This window comes from Dama dama, chromosome X, assembly GCF_033118175.1.
Source record: "Dama dama isolate Ldn47 chromosome X, ASM3311817v1, whole genome shotgun sequence".
NCBI lineage: Eukaryota > Metazoa > Chordata > Mammalia > Artiodactyla > Cervidae > Dama > Dama dama.
In genome coordinates, this window is record NC_083714.1 from 70979362 (window position 1) to 71001791 (window position 22430).

Here is a 22430-nt window from a genome sequence, read left to right on the forward strand (position 1 = left end):
TATAACTATTAATTTGATTTGGAACCAAATGTGAAAATATGAAACAAAATAGGAAAGAACAAGAGATGATAACCATAGTGGCAAATATATATCAGAAGAGAATAAAAAGTTTAAATAAAAAGATATTCATATTCACAAATGTGGATTAGGAGATATATGCACATTCAGACTTAATATAAACAACAAAAAAATAATGTTGAAATATGTATGTGGGTAAAACTTAATTTTCCCATGACTGAAAAGGATCTTTGTTTTTGCTTGTGACATGACTGCATTTTTAGGATTGCAGAATTTGTGATATTTTGAGTTTATTTTTCCCCAGTTTAATGAAAGTGTGTGACAAATATTTAAGAAGGCAGAGGCTCTTCATAAACTGTCACCAATACACAATAGCACTAATCATTTAACTATGACCTTTTTCTAACCAAATTTACATTACCAAAAACAAAATGTTAAATAATTAAATAAGACTACACAAAATGTACTCTCTAAACTTATCACATCATTTGTACCATATGTAAGTTTGTTTCTAATACACTGACACAATATTAGCTAAAACTTGAAGATAAGTTCAAGGGAAAAAATGTGTATGCACTTAGCATATAAGATACACGGTGCTTGAATACACACTTACAAATGTGGTATATTAACATTATAGCTAGTAAATTAATGATCACATTGATTATACATGGCCAAAAAATAGAACAAGTTTGATTGAACATATTATTACCATCTTTATCATTCAACTGTAAGTTCTTATCAGTAAATCAAATCTTACTTTTTCAAGGAAAATATTTTTGATTTATAGTAAAATAAGCTTATTTGAAGTTCTGGAACTAAATTTGGTGCATTAAAAATATCTGTGAGTTTTGTCAATCTATAGCTCTGTCCATCCACTCAAAGAAAGAGTTTGCAATGTGATGAGAAATATCTCATTGGATCTGAAACCTTGGCAGTAACTGGTTGCCAAGGCCAGACCTAGTGGAAGCTTAGGAAGAGAATGCACAGGGGAGAAAAACTGGGCTCACACCCCTTGCCTCTTTGGCTACTTTGAGCCTGCTTCCATTTAAAGTCTCTCTGGTACAAACCCAGAAGAGGGTGCCCAGTCATTTAATATTCTGAACACAATCTAAGTCTGATGGTATAATCAGAGATAGAAAGGGCAAGAAAGCATATTTGTTCATTCCTATATATCTAGGAAAGGTATCAACACTTCACAAATTTTATATGAGGATTTAAGAGCCACCCATATAACAAAATAGATCACACTATCAGGAAAAAAAAAATCTGACTTTGGTTTTATTCTGATTTTCATTAACATAGCTAGTAACTATTCATACTACTGGCATTATTTAATAGTCTTTTAATTTCTCCTTTTTAATCTATTTATTTATTTGTATGTGTAGATCTTAACTAAGAATGTAGAGAGGAAACTATAGGAATAACTAAAATAGAAGAGGAAACACTCACATTAACTTTGCAAGTTTTAGAGAGAAAAACATTCTACAATCTATTGGAAGCACTGATTTTGTCATTCTGGGTTTTTTCATCTTCCCCAGGTCTAAAATCTTCATCAACCATAGCAATGATAATACCAACACATATAAGTGGTCATATTTCAGTAAACTTTCAAACATCTTCAGTCCTTCAGGACTCACATGCTCCTAGAATACCAGAATGCTCCAAATCCCTTTGAATATTAACCAAAATGGAAGGGGAAGAAAAATCAGTAATATTAATTAATTTGAAATTTCAGTAATTAAACTCTAGTAGTTAAAAGTTAAGAAGTTTCACACACCAAATCAGACAAGATTTAAAGAGTTTCATAATGGGAATAATATAGTCTCAAAATGTTATGTAGCCTGCTGGGCACATTAAGAGAAGCTTTCTCAACATTCACTGGAAACCTTCACCAATAAAACTGTACATTTACCACAGTTTATAATACAACATGTGCACACAGTTTAATCATAAATTATATATCTTTAACTTATACATTACAAAGTCTATATCTAATTTAATCAAGAAGAAATATTCACCCCCCCATCCCAACTAAAACATCAATTGTCTCTTGATTTAGTGTAAAACTGAAATAAGACATTTTCTCAGTTTTGCTATGGAGGAAAATTAAGTTGATGGTATTTCTGTAAATTGATGAAATGTGCACATAGAAGATCACGGCCAGTTAAGAGGACAAAAAATAAAAGAAAGAATAGACAACAAAAGGAAACTAATGTTCCCTAGGATTACTCATGTATTCTTCGCTTAGAATGACATATTTTGTTTCATATATGAGATTTTCTTGGGGGTGTGTGTGTGTGTGTGTGAGTGTGTGTGTTACTGGGGTATTTCTTCTCCACCCCAAGAAGCAGTCATGAACCTCATTTCTCCCTCTGCACATCTCCTTAAATTTCTATACTGTAACACATTTGATGTACATTTATAATTATGTCTCTTGAAAAGTTCCTTCCTGACTTTCATCTTGTTATCAGTGTTTTGCTTCAGTAGGTTGAGCTAGAATGATAAAAATCCCTTAGTCTTAAAGGTTTAGTATGTGGTTTTATCTACAGTTATATTTATTTGGATTAAGTGTTCAGTACATCCACCTTCTTTGTGATTTTCTAGTCTGTTATATACAGATTTCAGAAGATAAGGCCCAATCGATAATGAAATACAGACTTAAGATGACAGATACAACATGATTTCTGATGCACTTTACACTAAACTACAAAGATAAACTTAACAAAAAAAGAAAGAGGCCCTTTTTAGCAGTTAATTGCCTAATTTGGGCACAGTTATTGCACTTTAGTGTCTCGAACTCTACTGAAGAGTAGAGAAATGCGTTACTGACAGAATCTATAGAGTTTTTCTAAGTTCTTTACTGAAAATTAATATAAAAAGTATATCAACAATATATCCTTAAAATAAAAGTAGAAAGCATAAGAACAGAGACCAACAATATGAGATATTTACACTTCCTACTGTTCATGTTTGCAAAAAAACTAGTAACAAAAAAGTGGAGACAACAACAAGTATCAAACAAAAAGGCAAAATGTTACCATAGTTACACCTTCTAATGTTGTCTAAACAAAAGTTTAGATGGAATAAAGGTACTCTTGGAAGATCAGATATTTGCTAGTTTTCCATTGACTACGTATTGAGTCCAGAAAAAACAGAATGGAAAACAATCAGTAATACTGCACATGTTGGTGAAAAGAAAATATACAGTGCATCAGAAGTAATATATACTATCTTAATATCTGTCATGATAAGACTTTCTGTACAAAGGGATGTGACTTTTTTCAATTTTTCTTTTTAAGTACACATTCTAAATTAATCAAATTGTAAATTCATTGTTAACTTTTTTTTTTTTAATTTTTAACTTTTGACTAGGGTCTAGCTCTAGACTTGATTCTGGTATAGATTTCTATTTACATAGCTATTTACAAATCTAACAATTTGAAGTACTCACTGAAATTGGATTTCAAACTTTGATTATAAACATCTTGTTGGAAAATGTGAAGTAGCTGTTTTAGCTTTATTATGGATGTTCTTCCATAATTGGAGAATCATCCATAGAGGGTCTAGCCTGTTGGCCTGTAGTGAAGGTTGTCAAGGGAATGACTTTAATCGAATCATCACTAGGATGAAGTCTTTCAGACATGGCATAAAACTGAGATCTTGTACTACCTTGTGCTCCTTGGTCAAGAGAAAGTAGTCCTTCAGGGCCAGCACCTTGCCCCCAACCCTGCTGCAGACCCATTGGTGGTTGTGCAGGGCTGCGATGAAGGGCAGCAGGCTGTGGCAGAGGAGGACTGCAGTGGATTGTAGCAGCCTGTGCCAGGGGAGGGCTGTAGTAAAGGGCTGAGGCCTGTGCTGGTGGAGGGCTGTGGCGAAGAGCCTGTGCTAGAGGTGGGCTGTGGTGGAGAGCAGAGGTCTGTGCTGGTGGAGGGCTGTGGCATAGTGCTATAGCCTGGGTCATTGGAGGGCTGTGGCAGAGAGCAACTGCCTGTGTCACCAGAGGGTTGCGTCGGCGAAGAGTTGTCTGCGTCAGGGGAGGGCTGTGGCATAGAGTGGAGGCCTGTGCCTGTGAAGGGCTGGAATGAGTCAGAGAAGCTGGCATCCAGCAGGTATCAGAGTGGCCCAAGATGAGACATTCTTGAGTGCAGTTGTCAGAGGCCTCTTCCAGAGTAGGTTGAATAGCTATTTCTGCAGCTGTTAAGGTGGGAAACAAACGATAAAGTTTATGTTTCAAAAGCATGCGTTTATTAGCTACTTAAATCATATTGTTACATGAATGCTTAATTATATATAAATCCATCAGAGGCTTCTAATATTTTCATAATTGGCACTCAATTTGTCACAAAGTAATTCCTACAATAATATAAATAATCAGGAGTGGGTGGACGGCATTTCATTTTTATAATTAGGATACTTTGGCTTAGTCTCCCAAAAGTAGATATTTTGAATTGTGTTTATGACTGTGAATGGAAGCTGTGGTCATTGATCTATACACCCAAATGTGTTGAAATATGGTCCTGACTAACAGAAAAGGTTGACATGAGTGAAATGAATGGAAAAACCAGTACAGAAACATGTAATGAACTAACCAATTATAGGTAACGATTTGGTTAAGAACATAATTAAATAATCTGAATAGATCTAAGAATAAATTATGTTAATTTGGAAACAATTTATTGAACTCTAAGATATGCCTTTCAGTTTCAGGAATGAAGTATAGCTATAATTATCTCAAAGACAATTGATTTCTGTATTCCTTATTTTCTGAAATTGTGGCAAATCAGAGTTTAGCAACATAAGGATTACAGATTCAAAATACTTAGCTGTAAACTATAAAACTTTTAAAAACTCCTTTATAAGGTTTCTGTAAAATTTTAAAATGCCAATAGGTATCAAATATCAATAAGTATACTACACAAAGACTAGCAAAGGAAAGACAGAGTAGCTATATCAATATAAAAATTGACTTTAGCGATAATGAAGAATATTATATCATAATTTTTTAAAAGGTCATTTCTCTAAGAAGACATAACAATCTTAAAAGTCAAAAATAGAAATTCATGTTCCTGTAAATCCTCAACAGGATATAGAGTCCAGGTACTGTCATTATCCTATCATACTTAAAACCAAGGAATAAAATACATCAGAAATGGTTGTCACAGATAAGACTAATTTTCGCCATTAGATAACCATTTACTTTTCTTCACCTAGAAGACACTTAAAAAAATGTTCCTATGATATTAACATTTAAAATATTCTATGTTTTTGCACAGTTCTATTTTAGAAATATTTGAGAAGGTAAATTTTTATGTATTTGGAGTGATATTAAATCATAAAAGCATGCAAGGAAATATACAAACATACACATAATTATATTTTATTTCCTTGCCATCAGAAAAGCAACTGATCTGGCAGCCTTAAATTTTACAACAAAAAGAATACATCATAGTTTCAGCATTGAGTTATTTGCCTCTTTATGATGAGGAAATAGATACCAAGTCATTTTCACTGAAATCTGTGATCCATAGAAATTCTTTTTTTAAGAGTTTTATTGAGATATAATTCACATGCCATAAAATCCACTCATTTAAAGTGAATAATTCAATAATGTTTAGTCATAGAGTTGTGCCACTGTCATCACAATCAAGTTTGAGACATCCTTATCACTACAAAAAGAAACCTGGTATTCATTAGCATTCACTGACCACTTCTCCACATACTCCACAGCCCTAAACAACCATATCAAACTCCACAGACTTAAGCAACCATTAATCTACCTTTTTCTTCTATAGATTTTCCTATTCTAGACATGTAATATTAACGGAATCCTTTCACTGAAGTATTTTGAGACTGGCTTGATTAATTTAGCATAATGTTTTTAAGATTACTCCATGTTGTAGCATGTGTCAGTACTTCAATTATTTTTTTATTGCTCAAGATTATACTTTGCATGATTACCTCACATTTTATTTATCCATTCATCAATTGGTGGACATTTGAGTTGTTTTGACTTTTCGACTGTGATGAGTAATGTTGTTAGGAATATTGTTTAAAAGTTTTTGTGTAGATACAGTTATTCATTTCTTTTGGGAATATATCTATGTATGGAGTTGCCTATGTATGGAGTTACCTATGTATGGAGTTTACCTATGTATGGAGTTTAATGCAAAGAACTGCCAAACTCTTTTCCACATTGACTGCACAATTTTACATTACCACCAGAAATATATTAAGGTTCCAATTCCTCCACTCAGTTTCTGCTAAAATTCAGTTTGGATTTTGCAGATTTTGATAGGATTATATTGAATCTGAAAATCAGTTAGTGATTTTAACAGTATTAAGACTTAAGACTTTAACAGTGTTAAGTCTTCCTATCATTGAACATGGACTGTCTTTCCACTTATTTATACTTTTAATTTCTTTCAGTATGTATGTATGTGTTAGTCACCCAAAACACTAAATAAAAAGTGAAAATCTAAATTGAATGTTTCAAATACTTTTACTATCCATTTGACCATATTAAACCAAACTCCTAACTGTCAATCCATTTTGCCCTGGGCTGTGCTAAGTCACTTCAGTTGTATCTGACTCTTTGTGACCCTATGGACTGTATCCCACAAGGCTCCTCTGTACATGGGATTTCCCAAGCAAGAATACTGGAGAGGGTAGACATTTCTTCCTCCAGGAGATCTTCCTGACCCAGGGATTGAACCTGAGTCTCCCACACTGCAGGCAGATTCTTTAATTTATTTCAAGAGTTATTTCAAGTTTTTCAGAGTAAAAACTTCACATTCCCTTTGTTGAATTTGCTCCTAAGTATTTTTTCCACTGTAAATGGTAGTGTTTTCTTAATTTCTTTTATTGGAATGTTTATTGCTAAAATATAGAAGTACAATTGATTTTTATATATTGCTCGTCAAGCCTGTAAGCTTCTCAGCTTGATTATTAGTTTTAATAGGTTTTTAGTGGATTTCATAAGATTTTCTCTATACAAAATCTGCTCAATGTTAAGTGGCAGCCTGGATGGGTGGAGAGTTCAGGGGAGAATGGATACATGTATATATATGGCTGAGTCACTCTGCTGTGCACCTGAAACTATCACAACATTGCTAATCAGCTACACTCCAATATAAAATTAACTTTTTTTGAAGAATAAAAGAGCAAGGAGCAAAGTATAAATGTTCTTTTGAAAATGAATCAAGAATGCAAATGATTGCCTCTGTCCGTTTGCTCTGGCATCAATCTGGGCAGTGCAAACCAGGGACCATGAGTGGAAAAAAATAAATAAATACTCCATCAAGATGAAGGTAGACGAAATAGTAATAGTTCATAAAGGGGGAAACCAAAGACCATAGAGTTTGAGTGCATTATCCAACATCACACAGCCAAGAAATTCCAGAGTCAAGATTCACCTCTGGTTCAGTTTAATTGCAAAGTCTCTCAATTCCTGCTAGTTTCAGAAATTGTTAATATTTCATTTTCCCTCCTATATTTATTTTACACATTTAAGGTAGAGAGTCCAATTGTGCAACAGTTTGAGCATTCTTTGACACTGTCTTTCTCTGGGATTGGAATGAAAACTGACCTTTTCCAGTCCTGTGGCCACTGCTGAGTTTCCCAAATTTGCTGGCATATTGAGTGCAGGACTTTCACAGCTCCATCTTTGAGGATTTTAAATAGCTCAACTGGAATTCCATCACCTCCATTAGCTTTGTTCCTAGTGATGCTTCTGAAGGCCCACTTGACTTCACATTCCAGGATGTCTAGCTCTAGGTGAGTGATCACACCACCATGGTTATCTGTGTTGTGAAGATCTTTTTTGTATAGTTCTTCTGTGTATTCTTGCTGCCTCTTCTTCATATCTTCTGCTTCTATTAGGTCCATGCCATTTCTGTCCTTTATTGTGCCAATCTTTGCATGAAATGTTCCCTTGGTGTCTTTAATTTTCTTGAAGAGATCTCTAGTCTTTCCCATTCTATTGTTTTCTTCTATTTCTTTGCACTGAGCACTGAGGAAGTCTTTTCTTTTTTTTTTTTTCTTTTATCCCTCCTTAATAGTCTTTGGAACTCTGCATTCAAATGGGTATATCTTTCCTATTATCCTTTGCCTTTCACTTCTCTTCTTTTCACAGCTATTTGTAAGGCCTCCTCAGCAACCATTTTGCCTTTTTGAATTTCTTTTTCTTGGAGATGGTCTTGATCCCTGCCGCCTCTGTCAAAAGGACAGATGTCAAAAATCTCTGTCCATAGTTCTTCAGGCACTCTCTCTATTAGACTTAATCCCTTGAATCTATTTCTCACTTCCACTGTATAATCATAGGGGATTTGATTTAGGTCATACTTGAATTGTCTAGTGGTTTTCCCTACTTTCTTCAATTTAAGTCTGAATTTGGCAATAAAGAGTTCATGATCTAAACCACAGTCAGCTCCTGGTCTTGTTTTTTCTTCTGTATAGAGCTTCTCCATCAGGCTTCAACAGTATGTGAACCCTGAATGTCCAGATGTTCAAGCTGGATTTAGAAAAGGCAGAGGAACCAGATATCAATTTGCCAACATCCATTGGATCATTGAAAAAGCAAAAGAGTTCTAGAGAAACATCTACTTCTGCTTTATTGGCTATGCCAACGTCTTTGACAGTGTGGATCACAAAAAACTGTGAAAAATTCTTAAAGAGACGGGAATAACAGACCACTTGACCTGTCTCCTAAGAAATCAGTATGCAGGTCAGGAAGCAAGAGTTAGAACTGGACATGGAATAATAGACTGGTTGCAAATCAGGAAAGGAGTACGTCAAGGCTGTATACTGTCTCCCTGCTAATTTAACTTATATGCAGAGTACATCACATGAAATACCCAGGTGGATGAAACACAAGCTGGAATCAAGATGGCCAGGAGAAATATCAATAACCTCTGACATGCAGATGACACCACCCTTATGGCAGAAAGTGAAGAACTAGAGAGCCTCTTGATTAAAGCGAAAAAGGAGAGTGAAAAAGTTGGCTTAAAACTCAACATTCACAAAACTAATATCATGGCATCTGGTCCCATCACTTCATGGCAAATAGATGGGGGAAACAATGAAAACAGTGACAGTCTTTATTTTGGGGGGCTCCAAAATCACTGCAGATGGTGACTGCAGCCATGGAATTAAAAGATGCTTGCTCCTTGAAAGAAAAGCTATGACCAACCTAGACAGCATATTAAAAAGCAGAGACATTAGTTTGCCAACAATGGTCCATTAGTCAAGGCTATGCTTTTTCCAGTAGTCATGTATGGATGTGAGAGTTGGACTATAAAGAAAGCTGAGCTCCAAATAATTGATGCTTTTGAACTGTGGTATTGGAGAAGACTCTTGAGAGTTCCTTGGACTGCAAGGAGATCCAACCAGTCCATCCTAAAGGAGATCAGCCTTGGGTGTTCCTTGGAAGCACTGATGCTGAAGCTGAAACTCCAATACTTTGGCCACCTAATGTGAAGAACTGATTCATTGGAAAAGACCCTGATGCTTGAAAAGATTGAAGGCAGGAGGAGATGGTTAGATGGCATCACCAACTCACTGAACATGAGTTTGACTAAACTCCTTGAGTTGGTGATGGACAGAGAGTCCTGGAGTGCTGCAGTCCAGGGGGTTGCAAAGATTCAGACATGACTGAGTGACTGAACTGAACTATGAAATATAGATAATTAAGTACATCTCTAGATATTTTCTCAGAAATTAACCTTGACAATAATCCAAAATATCTTTTTTTTAATTTATCACTTAACTCTGTATAATTCATAGTGGATAAACCATGCAAGTACTAATTGAATAGAGACTATCAATTTGGTAGCAGAGTTTTAATAATAAATAAACTGAAATGTATTGATATTATTTGTCCCTTATAAACACTCTTTTCCTTAAGTAATGGGTATAGAAATAGTTAGTAAAATATATTACTTTAAAAAAAAATTTCAGAAGCTACAACAAAGTGAAAACATATATCCAGAGCTACTAAATGTATTCTTATATTCAATTAAATAAATGGGAGGTTATTGACAATATATATGTATGTGAGTGCAATTTATAGAAAATCATGTTTTTAGCTAAATGTCTTAAACTCAGAATTCAGATTACCTTGATGAAAATACTAGTTTTAATTTTAAAAAGTTTTATAATAAATTTAATATTTGGATATCTAAGAACAGAAAAATCCACCAGCCACTATTGAATCAATATTAAATAAAAGCACAAAAACAGAAGTATAATTAATTTTCTAAGAGTTCCTATTTGAATGAGTACTACTAAAGTATTCTTTAAAGGGGGAATAAGATGGAAGAGGAGTAGATGGACCTGGAGTACATCTCTCTACACAAATATATCAATAATATACCTTTAGACACAAAAGCGCATGCAGAACACCAGCTGAGGGCTGACAGGAGTACCTGACCAGCAGAAAAGAATATATAGAACCACACAAAACTTGGTAGGATGAAGGAACTAGGGGGAAAAACAGGAGTGTTAGTAGGACTGGGCCTGCCCTTGGTGGGTGGGGGAACTGAAGCAGGGGTCCAATCCCCATATCGGGGCAATTTTCTGAATCAGGAGAAACATTTAAGGCTGAGAGTGAAACAACTTATCTGTGGCAGCCTAAATGGAATGAGACTCAGTCTTTGCTACAGCCATACATACCCCAGACAGGGATTCAGGTCCCCTGGAAGGCATAGTAGATGGGAGCTGGAGCTTAGAGGTTGTGGAACAATCCCAGGATGAGGGTTGCTGTTGACTGCAGAGAGACGTATCGAGGGGATGTGAGGGAGGAGATTGTGGTGGAAAATGCCTGTGGAGGAAAGCTGGGCAGTCATGGAAGCAAGGCAATACTGCTGAGTCATGCATAGGGGTTGGTGACCTCACCAGAGCCTTTCTCTCCCCACCCAACAGCACCGGCAGCTGAACAATAGAGAACCTGTCCTATCAAATGCCTGACACACTGAACTACAGAGTAAGACCACTCGAGGGTGCACCTTTAAGTGACTGATGTGCCGAAATACAGAGTAGGACCCCACCCAGGGTGCCCCTTTAAGTGCCTGACATGCTGAACAACAGAGAAGGAACCCAGGCAAGGAAGCCCTCTAAGTGCCTGAATGGGCAGAGCTATGGAGAAAGCCTGGCCAAAGAGGCCTTATGATCACCAGCTACAAGAAGCTCAAAAAAAAAAAAAAAAAAGACTCTAATAGGGCCATAACTTCTGCGGCAGAGGCAGTCCGTGTCCCTGAACACTTGGCACCACCAGGGTCCCCGCAAGCCAAGCAGCTGCACGACCATCACACTCAGTTCTCACTGAGGCAGAGCTAAAGTCTTGCGTCTATTTACGCAGGGTTGCTTTGGTAGTGTATGACTCTTTGTGACCCTGTAGACTGTGGCCTGTCAGGATTCTCTATCAGGGAAAGAGGGTTCTCCAGGCAAGAATACTGGAGAGTATTGGCCAATTCTTGTTGCCATACCCTTCTATAGCATTGTATTTCCTGCTGCCCTAGCTGTCAACTCCCCTGAGTACGTGGTGCTGTCAGAATCCCTGCCACCCAAGCAGCTGAATCACCTTCACACCTGGCCATCACAGGGGCAAACCCAAGCCCTCCAGAGCAGCCTCAGGAGCAAACCCCAGAAGACGACGCACATGTAGAGGGGGAAATAAAACCACAGTTGAAACCCCGTGGTAGTGTGGCTAAGGAAGAAGACACAAAACCTTCCCAACAGCTGTAAAAGCTGCAGATTAAATCCACACAATCAATTAGGTAGACTCTGTGTCTATGGAATATATAAAAGTTCATTGAGAGCTCCCACAAAAGAAAACACACTAATTCTAATAGCTGTGGACATTGGAATCAAGAATACACAGCAGTAGGACCAGATAAGAATCTGAGCTGCCCCCACAGCAGGTCCAGAGATCAGCACAGTGTTGGAGGGCATCCTAAGGAGGTGAAGTGGACTGTGATTCCCAGCGAGGAAAAGGACTCTGAAAGCAGTGACTCAAGGAAGACATTTATTATTCTTGTTTTGACGTGTACTGTAAATTCCTTTGGAATTTTTTCTCCCCCCACCACCCCGCCTTTTTCCCCCCACCAATGTAGCTGTCGATTTTATTGGCACTGTGAAAATTCATTAAGCTTTTGAGTTTTTGTTTTTTTCATTTCTCAGTCGCATTTTTTTGTTGTTGTTATAAACCCTGCCTCTACATTGGGAATTGCAGTTCTGTGGAGTTTTCCTTTTGTCTTCCTTTTTCTTATTCATTTCTCATTTTTATAATTTTAATTTTTAAAAATCTATTATATTTTCTACATTTATTCCTTTGTTTACCTTTCCTACTGCTCTTTTCCCCAGAAGTCAAACTTTAATGTATATAAATCTTCTTCATCTACCTCTGTTTAACTTTGCATATCTATTTTTTCTTTCTTTTCTTTCTTTCCCTTCCTTTCAACATATTTGTTAGCTTTGTTTTCATTGCTTTATTTCCCACTTGGCACCTTGCTTTAGTTTTGTTTTCCAGTGTGTACTTTAGTTAGTTTTGTTCTTAACTGGTAAATATAATTTTTGATTTCCTTTGTTTGCCAGGTCAGTCTACTGTACTTTCTTTTTGTTGGACTATTTTGACTTTGCTGATGGGTCTATATGTGTATGTGCATATTGCATTGTTTTAATTAGTATTTGACTGATTTTGTAACTGTCATTTGTCTGGGGTTCATCTTTAGTTTCTCATTTTGGGATGTTTGTTTTAATATCACTTAAGGCCATAAGAAGCCAGTCATGGCATCTTCGTTCCTGACCAGACATCAAGCGCTGATCTTTGCAGTGGGAGCAAGACTCTAGACTATCACAGAACTAACCCTAGGGAGTATCAGTTAGTGAGAACTCACACAAAGGAAACCACTTGAATAAAAAAACCAGCATCACCCTGTGCATCACCCTGTGCAGGATGCCACATCCAAACAACAAACAAAAGAAAAATACAAACCCAATCATCAGCAGAAAGTCTTACCACCAGCCTTGCCCATAAGAGAAACAAACAAACGAACAAAGGAACAAAAAACTCAGCACATATCTCACCCTATACGAAGCTCACACAAACTACTGGACCAAACTTAGGAGGCAAGAAACCAAAAGGAAGAAAGAATTCGACTTTGATACCTGGGAAAAGGAGACTTCAAGCACAATAATTTAAAAAATTAATAATAATGAAAAGGCAGAGAAATACTGCACAAATGAAGGAACAAACTAGAAATGCAAAAGTCCAAATAAATGAAGCAGAAATAGGCAAAATACCAAAAAAGAATTCAGAATAATGATAATAAAGATGATCAAAAACCTTGAAAACAGAATGGAGAAAATGCAAGAATCAGTTAACAAAGACCTAGAAGAATTAAAGAATAAACATGCAGAGACAAACAGCACAATTACTGAAACTAAAAATACTCTAGAAGGAATCAATAGCAGAATATCTGAAGCAGAAGAATGAATCAGTGAGCTGGAAGATAAAATGGTGGGAATAACTTCTGAAGAGCAGAATAAAGTAAAAAGAATGTAAAGAACTGAGAATAGTCTCAGAGACCTCTGTAACAATACCAAACACACCAACATTTGAATTATAGGGGGTCCCATAGAAGAAGAGAAAAAGAAAGGGTATTGGAGAAAATTTTTGAAGAGATTATAATTGAAAACTTCCCCAACATGGAAAAGGAAATAGTCCATCAAGTCCAAGAGGCACATAGAGTCCCATACAGGATAAACCCCAGGAGAAACATACAAACACACATAGTAATCAAACTAACAAAGACTAAACACAAAGAAAGAATATTAAAAGCAGCAAAGGAGAAGTGATAAGTACCATACAAAGAAAACTCGATAGAGCTAATCTTTCAGCAGAAACTCTGCAGGCCAGAAGGGAATGGCAGGATATATTTAAAGTACTGAAAGGAAAAATCTACAACCAACATTACTGTACCTGGCAAGGATCTCATTCTCAAAACTGATGGAGAAATCAAAAGCTTTTCAGACAAGCAAAAGTTAAGAGAATTCAATACCACCAAACCAGCTTTACAACAAATGTTAAAGGACCTTATATAGTCAAAATATACAAAAGAAGAAAAAAGATATACAAAATCAACCCCAAACAGTTAAGAAAATGGCAAGAGGAACTACATATATTTGTAATTATTTTAAATGTAAATGGATTAAATGCTCAACCAAAAGACACAGACTAACTGAGCGGATACAAAAACAAGACCTATATACATGCTGTCTACAAGAAACCCACTTCAGACCTAAGATATATACTGAAAGGGAGAGGAAGGAAAAATATATTCCATGCAAATGGAAAGCAAAGACAGCTTGAGTAGCAACCCTCATATCAGACAAAATAGACCCTAAAATAAAGAATATTACAAGAGATAAAGAAGGACAGTACATAATGATCAAGGGATCAATCCAGAGGAAACCATAACAATTATAAATATATATGCACCGAACACAGGAGCACCTCAATACATAAGGCAAACACTAACAGACATAAAAGGAGAAACTGACAGTAACACAATAATAGTCGGAGATTTTAACACCTCACTCACACCAATGGACAGATCATCAAAACAGAAAATTAATAAGGAACACAAGTCTTAAATGATACATTAGATGAGTTGGATCTCATTGATATCTTCAGGACACTCCATCCAAATACAGAAGAATACACCTTCTTCTCAAATACACATGGAACATTCTCCAGGATAGACCATATCTTGGGTCACAAATTCAAACCTCAGTAAATGTAAGAAAATTGAAATCATATCAAGCATCTTCTCTGACCACAACCCTATGAGACTAAATGTCAATTACAAGAAAAAAAAATGTAAGAAACACAAACATATGGAGATTAAACAACACATTTCTAAATAACCAACAGGTTACTGAAGAAATCAAAAGAGATATCAAAAAATTTCTAGAAAAAAATGACAATGAAAACAAGACAACTCAAAACCTATGAGTTTTGATTTCCTATTTGATTTCCATTTTAGTTCACTGATTCCTTAAAATGTCAATGTTCACTCTTGCTACCTCTTAATTGACCACTTCCAATTTACCTTGATTCATGCACCTAATATTCCAGGTTCCTATGCAATATTGTTCTTTACAGTATCGGACTTTACTTCCATCACCAGTCACATCTACAACTGGGTGTTGTTTCCCCTTTGACTCAGACTCTTCATTTCTTCTGGAGCTATTTCTCCATTTTTCTCCATAGAGTACCATATTGGGCACCTACCGACCTAGGGAGTTCATTGTTCAGTGTCATACATTTTTGCCCTGTCATACTGTTCATTGGGTTCTCGAGGCAAGACTATTAAAGTGATTTGCCATTCCCTTCTCCAGTGGACCACATTTTGTCAGAACTCTTCACCATGTCCTGTCTGTCTTGCGTAGCTCTACACAGCATGACCCATAGTTTCACTGAGTTAGACAAGGCTGCGATCCATGTGATCAGTTTGATTTATTTTCTGTATTTATGGTTGTCATTCTGTCTGCACTCTGATGAATAAGGATGAGGCTTGTGGAAGCTTCCTAATTGGAACAAAAGACTATGGGGGATTCTGGGCTTTGCTCTGATCGGCAGGGCCATGCTCAATAAATCTTCAATCCAATTTTCTGTTGATAAGTGGTATGTGTTCCCTCCCTGTACTTTGACCTGAGGCCAGACTATGGTAGGGGTAATGGCAGTAAAGGTGACCTTCAAAAGAATTTATGCCAGCATGCTGGAACTCCCAGGATGGTAGTATTCTGTGCCCCTGACCCCATGGCAGGCCTCTGTCGACCCATGGCTCTGCCAGAGACTCCTGGACACTCACAGGCAAGTCTGGCTCAGTCTTTTGTGAGGCCACTGCTCCTTTATCCTGGGTCCTGGTGCACACAAGGTTTTGTTTGTGCTCTCCAAGTGTCTGTTTCCCCAGTCTTGTGGAAGTTCTGTAATCATCTAGTGGAGTAAATGGATTATCATTCATAAATCACATACATATATTTTGATCACATACATTTTATGAAATGTCATATTTTCCTTGTATGTTCAACCATTTTGTAAGAAATATATGATTAATCTGTTGCATTGAAACAGTTTATTTATCTACATCATTAATTAAACTGCAGTTTGCTGTGAAGAAAAAGTGTTGTTTCAATGAAGACTGTATTTGTGATTATGTTTTTATAGCACATACAGTTGTCTTTGAAATCTTGTAATGAGTAATTCAAATATAGGTTGCCTTGGTACAAACATTAAAATTATAGTTCATTGGATTAACTTTGATTCATTGCTTGTCCATCAAACATCCGTACAAACATTCTAATGTTCCTCATTAAAAAACTTCAGATAGCATATTGAATCTATAATATGCCTAATACAATGGGAGCACCAAAAACTGTTCCTAGAAAATAAAAATTTGAAAGAATTTTTGTTTGTTTGTTTGTTTGTTTTAATTCCAGCATGCCACAACTCCCAGGACTGTAGTATTCAGTGCCCCAAATGTCACAATGTCACATGTCATCTTCATGTGACATTTACTTTACAGTTATAATGTCTGCATTAATAAAAGCAAGCAATTAGGTTTATCTCTTGACCAATTAAAATGTACTTGCATTATTAGTGTAAGGTTATACAAAGAATTACTTGTTCAATAACTTATCTCTAATGTATATGCAAATCAATACAAGCACTAGTAGAAAAGTAAGTACCACGCATTTTGTGCTTCAAAAAAGAAAAGCAACTTATTTTTCCTCTTGATCAAAGGCAATCAGTATTTTGATATTAGGAACATAATAAGTTTGGCTAATTAAAATACAAAACACTGGGGGCGGTCCTAAGATGGCAGAGGAATAGGATGTGGATACCACTTTCTCCCCCACAAATTCATTGAAAGAACATTTGAACGCTGAGCAAATTCCACAAAAAAAAAAAAAAAAAAAACTTCTGAATGCTGGCAGAGGACATGAGACATCCAGAAAGGCAGTCCATTGTCTTCGAAAGGAGATAGGACAAAATATAAAAGGTAAAAAGAGAGGCAAAAGAGGTAGGGACAGAGATCTGTCCCGGGAAGGGAGTCTTAAAAGAGGAGAAGTTTCCAAACACCAGGAAGCACTCTCACCGGCGGATCTGTGGGGAATCTTGGACTCTCAGAGGGAAACATACCAGGAAGGAAAAATAAATAAATAAACAATTAAAACCCACAGATTACATGCCTAACAGCAACTCTCAGCACTTGCAGCTTCCACCAGTAAGCAGGGTCTGAACAGGGAGGCACGGGCTGCATTGCTTAGGGTAAGGACTGGGCCCGAATGCCCTGAGGGTAATCTGAGGGAACTAATGTGAGATAGCAACCCAAACTGTGGGATAGCCAGAGAGAGAGAGAGAGAAAAGAGAGAGAGAGAGCAAGAGTGAGAGAGAACTATCCCGTGAAAAGCCCTAACCTGAGGCACTGCCAGGCCGCTCACAGAGCAAAGGACTGAGCAAATATCAGAGGAGAGGTAGCAGGCTGTGGACCAGCCCATCCCCCACTGGAGGCAAGCAGGCGGGGAGGGGTGTGAGGGGCATCCAGAGCTGGAAACCGGCAATCGCTGCCCTAGAGAGGAGTCCTCTACCAAACTGCAAGCAGGCTCCGTTGCTAACCAAGAGTTCTTGGGATTCTGGACGGTTGCCATCTGCTGAGAGGGTTGCAGCCAGAGATCAGCTCCCCAGAAGAGACACATGGTACACCTGAGAAGGCACGTCCATTGTACACCTAGAAATTCTGGGATGGGGGCGGGGGGGCGATAAGATGTACTGCCCACCTGGGGGTGACTGCGCTCGCCAAGCACCTGGTCACCTGAGCTGCTCAGGCCTGGGAAGGGCACAAAACTCAGGCCCAATGGAGTCTGCACCTTTGTGGAGTACTCAAGAGACTGAACCTGAGTGGCAAAGACCCAGAAAGTGCACACAACCCAGGGCCTGCTTCAGACAGTTCCTGGCAGAGCAACTTTGAGCCTGAGAAGTATAGACCATGAAAGCACACATGCCATGAGCGGAGGCAAACCCAGCGTGGCTGAAACACTGTGGGCACTCCCCACACACAACAGTGATATTTGTTTGCAATGTTCCTCCCTCCCCACTGCACGACTGAACAAGTGAGCCTAAATGAGTGACCATCTTCACCCCCTTGTGTCAGGGCAGAAATTAAACACTGAAGAGACCAGCAAACAGGAGAAGCTAAAATAAACAGAGGGAACCGCTTTGGAAGTGGCAGGTGCAACAGATTAAAACCCTGTAATTAGCACCAACTACACTGGAAGGGGCCTATAAATCTTGAGAAGTATAAGCTGGATTAATGAACTATCTGAAACTGAACTGACCCCACACTGCCCTCAACAGCTCCAGAGAAATTCCTAGATATATTTTTATTCTTATCATTTTTAATTTTTTTTATTTTTATGTCCTCTATTATTCCTTTAATTTTCATTTTTATAATCTACTATTACCTTGTAAAAAAAAAGACCCTATTTTTAAAGCAAACTTCATATATATATTTTAAAATGTTTGTGACTTTGTATTTTTTTTTAAATATTGTATTTTTGAGAGTCTAAAAACTACTCTAGATTTTTAATCTTTTCTTTTTTGGTATCTGTTATCAATACTGTACCTTTAAGAAACCAATCTTCAGTACCCATTTTTACTTGGGAGTGTGATTACTGGCTTGATTGCCCTTTTGATTATTTTTTTTTCTCCACCAAGCCACCTCTATCTCTGCCCTCCCTCTTCTCTTCTCTACCCAACACTGTGAATCTCTTTGTGTATTCGTGTCTATGGAGAACACTTAGGGAACTGATAACTGGCTGGATCTGTCTCTCTTCTTTTGATTCCCACTTATCTCCTCCTGGTCACCTCTGTCTCCTTCCTCCCTCTTCTCTTCTCTGTGTAATTCTGTGAACATCTCTGAGGGGTCCAGACTGTGGAGAGCACATAGGGAATTGATTACTTGCTAGCTTGCTCTTTCCCTGTTTGATTGACCCACTTCTCCTCCTGGTCACCTCTATCTCCCTCCTCCCTCTTCTCTTCTCCATGTAACTCTGTGTACCTATCCATGTGTCCCTCACTGTGGAGAAACTTTTCATCATTAACTTAGATATTTTATCATTGGTGCTATATAGATGGAGAAGTCTTGAGGCTACTGTAAGAATAAGACTGAAATCCAGAGTCAGGAGGCTTATGTTCAAAACCTGAAAACACCAGAGAACTCCTGACTCCAGGGAACATTAATCAATAAGAGGTCATCCAAAAACCCCCATACCTACACTGAAACTAAGCACCACCCAAGAGCCAACAAGTTCCAGAGAAAGACATGCCATGCAAATTTTCTACAAATACAGGAACATAGCCCTGAACTTCAATACAGAGGGTGCCCAAAATCACACCAAACCCATTGACACCTCAAAACTCACTAATGGACACTTCATTGCACTCCAGAGAGAAGAAATCCAGCTCCATACACCACAACACCGACACAAGCTTCCCTAACCAGGAAACCTTGACAAGCCACCCACCCAACCCCACCCACGGCGAGGAACCTCCACAATAAAGAGAAAATACAAACTGCCAGAATACCGAAAGGTCATCCCAAACACAGCAATCTAAACAAGATAAAAAGGCAGATAAATACTCAGCGGGGAAAGGAACAGGAAAAATACCCACCAAAGCAAAGAGGAAGAGATAGGGAACCTACCTGAAAAAGAATACAGAACAATGATAGTGAAAATGATCCAAAATCTTGAAAACAAAATGGAGTTACTTATAAATAGCCTGGAGACAAGGATCCAGAAGACTCAAGAAATGTTTAACAAGGACCTAGAAGAAATAAAAAAGACTCAATATATAACGAATAATGCAATAAATGAGATCAAAAACACTCTGGAGGGAACCAACAGTAGAATAAGAGGCAGAAGACAGGATAAGTTAGGTAGAAGATAGAAGGATAGAAATAAATGAAGTTGAGAGAATAAAAGAAAAAAAAAGAATTAAAAGAAATGAGAACAACCTCAGAGACCTCTGGGACAATGTTAAATGCCCCAATATTCGAACCATAGGAGTCCCAAAAGAAGAAGACAAAAAGAAAGGCCATGAGAAAATACTCGAGGAGATAATAGCTGAAAACATCCCCAAAATGGGGAAGGAAATAGCCACCCAAGTTCAAGAAACCCAGAGAGTCCCAAACAGAATAAACCCAAGACAAAATACTGCAAGATACATATTAATCAAATTAATAAAGATCAAACACAAAGAATAAATATTAAAAGCAGAAGGGAGAAACAACAAATAACACACAAAGGGATTCCCATAAGGATAACAGCTGATCTTTCAATAGAAACTACTCAGGCCAGAAGGGAATGGCAGGACATACTTAAAGTAATGAAAGAGAATAACCTATAACCCAGATTACTGTACCCAGCAAGGATCTCATTCAGATATGAAACAGAATTCAAAAGCTTTACATACAAGCAAAAGTTGAGAGAATTCAGCACCACCAAACCAGCTCTTCTACAAATGCTAAAGGATCTTCTCTAGACAGAAAACACAGAAAGTTTGTATGAAAGCAAACCCAAAACAAGAAAGCAAATGGCAACGGGACCATTCTTATCAATAATTACCTTAAATGTAAATGGGTTGAATGTCCCAACCAAAAGATAAAGACTGGCTGAATGGATACAAACACAAGACCCCTATATATGCTGTCTACAAGAGACCCACCTCAAAACAAGGGACACATAGAGACTGAAAGTGAAGGGATGGAAAAAAATATTTCACACAAACAGAGAACAAAAGAAAGTAGGAGTTGCAATACTCATATCAGATAAAATAGACTTTAAAATAAAGGCTGTGAAAAGAGACAAAGAAGGACACTACATAATGATCAAAGGATCAATCAAAGAAGAATATATAACAATTATAAATATTTATGCACCCAACAAAGGAGCACTGCAATATGTAAGGCAAATGCTAACAAGAATGAAAGGGGAAATTAACAATAACACAATAATAGTGGGAGACTTCAATAACCCACTCACACCTATGGATATATCAACTAAACAGAAAATTAACAAGGAAACACAAACTTTAAATGACACAATGATCCAGCTAGACCTAATTGATATCTATAGGACATTTCACCCCAAAATAATCAATTTCACCTTTTTCTCAAGTGCACACGGAACCTTCTGCAGAATAGATCACATCCTAGGCCATAAATCTAGCCTTGGTAAATTAAAAAAATAATAATAAAATGAAATCATTCCAGTCATCTTTTCTGACCACAATGCAGTAAGACTAGATCTCAATTACAGGAAAAAAAAAAAAAAAAAAAACTGTTAAAAATTCAAACATATGGAGGCTAAATAACATGCTTCTGAATAACCAACAAATCATAGAAGAAATCAGAAAAGAAGTCAAAATATGTATAGAAGCAAATGAAAATGAAAATACAACAACCCAAAGCCTATGGGACACTGGAAAAGCAGTGCTAACAGGAAGGTTCATAGCAAAACAGGCTTACCTCAAGAAATAAGAAAAAAGTCAGATAAATAACCTAACTCTACACCAAAAGGAACTAGAGAAGGAAGAAATGAAGAACCCCAGGGTTAGTAGAAGGAAAGAAATCTTAAAAATTAGGGCAGAAATAAATGCAAAAAAAAAAAAAAGAGAGAGAGAGAGAGAGAGACCATAGCAAAAATCAATAAAGCTAAAAGCTGGTTCTTCGAGAAAGTAAATAAAATTGGCAAACCCTTAGTCAGATTCATCAAGAAACGAAGGGAGAAGAACTAAATCAACAAAATTAGAAATGAAAATGGAGAGATCACAACAAACAACTCTGAAATACAAAGAATCATAAGAGACTACTACCAGCAGCTATATGCCAATTAAATGGACAACTTGGAAGAAATGGACAAATTCTTAGAAAAGTATAACTTACCAAAACTGAACCAGGAAGAAACAGAAGATCTTAGCAGACCCATCACAAGCACGGAAATCGAAACTGTAATCAGAAATCTTCCAACAAATGAAAGTCCAGGACCAGATGGCTTCATAGCTGAATTCTACCAAAAATTTAGAGAAGAGCTAACACATATCTTATTCAAACTCTTCCAGAAAATTGCAGAAGAAGGTAAACTTCCAAATTCATTCTATGAGGCCACCATCACCCTAATTCCAAAACCAGACAAAGATGCCACAAAAAAAGAAAACTACAGGCAAATATCACTGATGAACATAGATGCAAAAATCCTTAAAAAATTCTAGCAAACAGAATCCAACAACATATTAAAAAAATCATACATCATGACCAAATGGGCTTTATCCCAGGAATGCAAGGATCCTT

The 22430-nt window shown here is 37.1% G+C and overlaps 1 protein-coding gene across 6 annotated transcripts in view; it reads right to left on the reverse strand.

The window, feature by feature from the left end:
- Positions 1-3541: 3541 nt before the first annotated feature.
- Positions 3542-22430, reverse strand: part of PCDH11X (protocadherin 11 X-linked) — a 904836-nt gene continuing 885947 nt past the window's right edge. For 5 of the 6 annotated variants that reach the window (XM_061136649.1, XM_061136648.1, XM_061136647.1 and 2 more), the window contains one exon: positions 3542-4215. In XM_061136649.1, the coding sequence (XP_060992632.1) occupies positions 3542-4215 (674 nt within the window). The remainder of the gene's footprint in view (positions 4216-22430) is intronic. The other variant, XM_061136650.1, reaches the window with a different exon arrangement.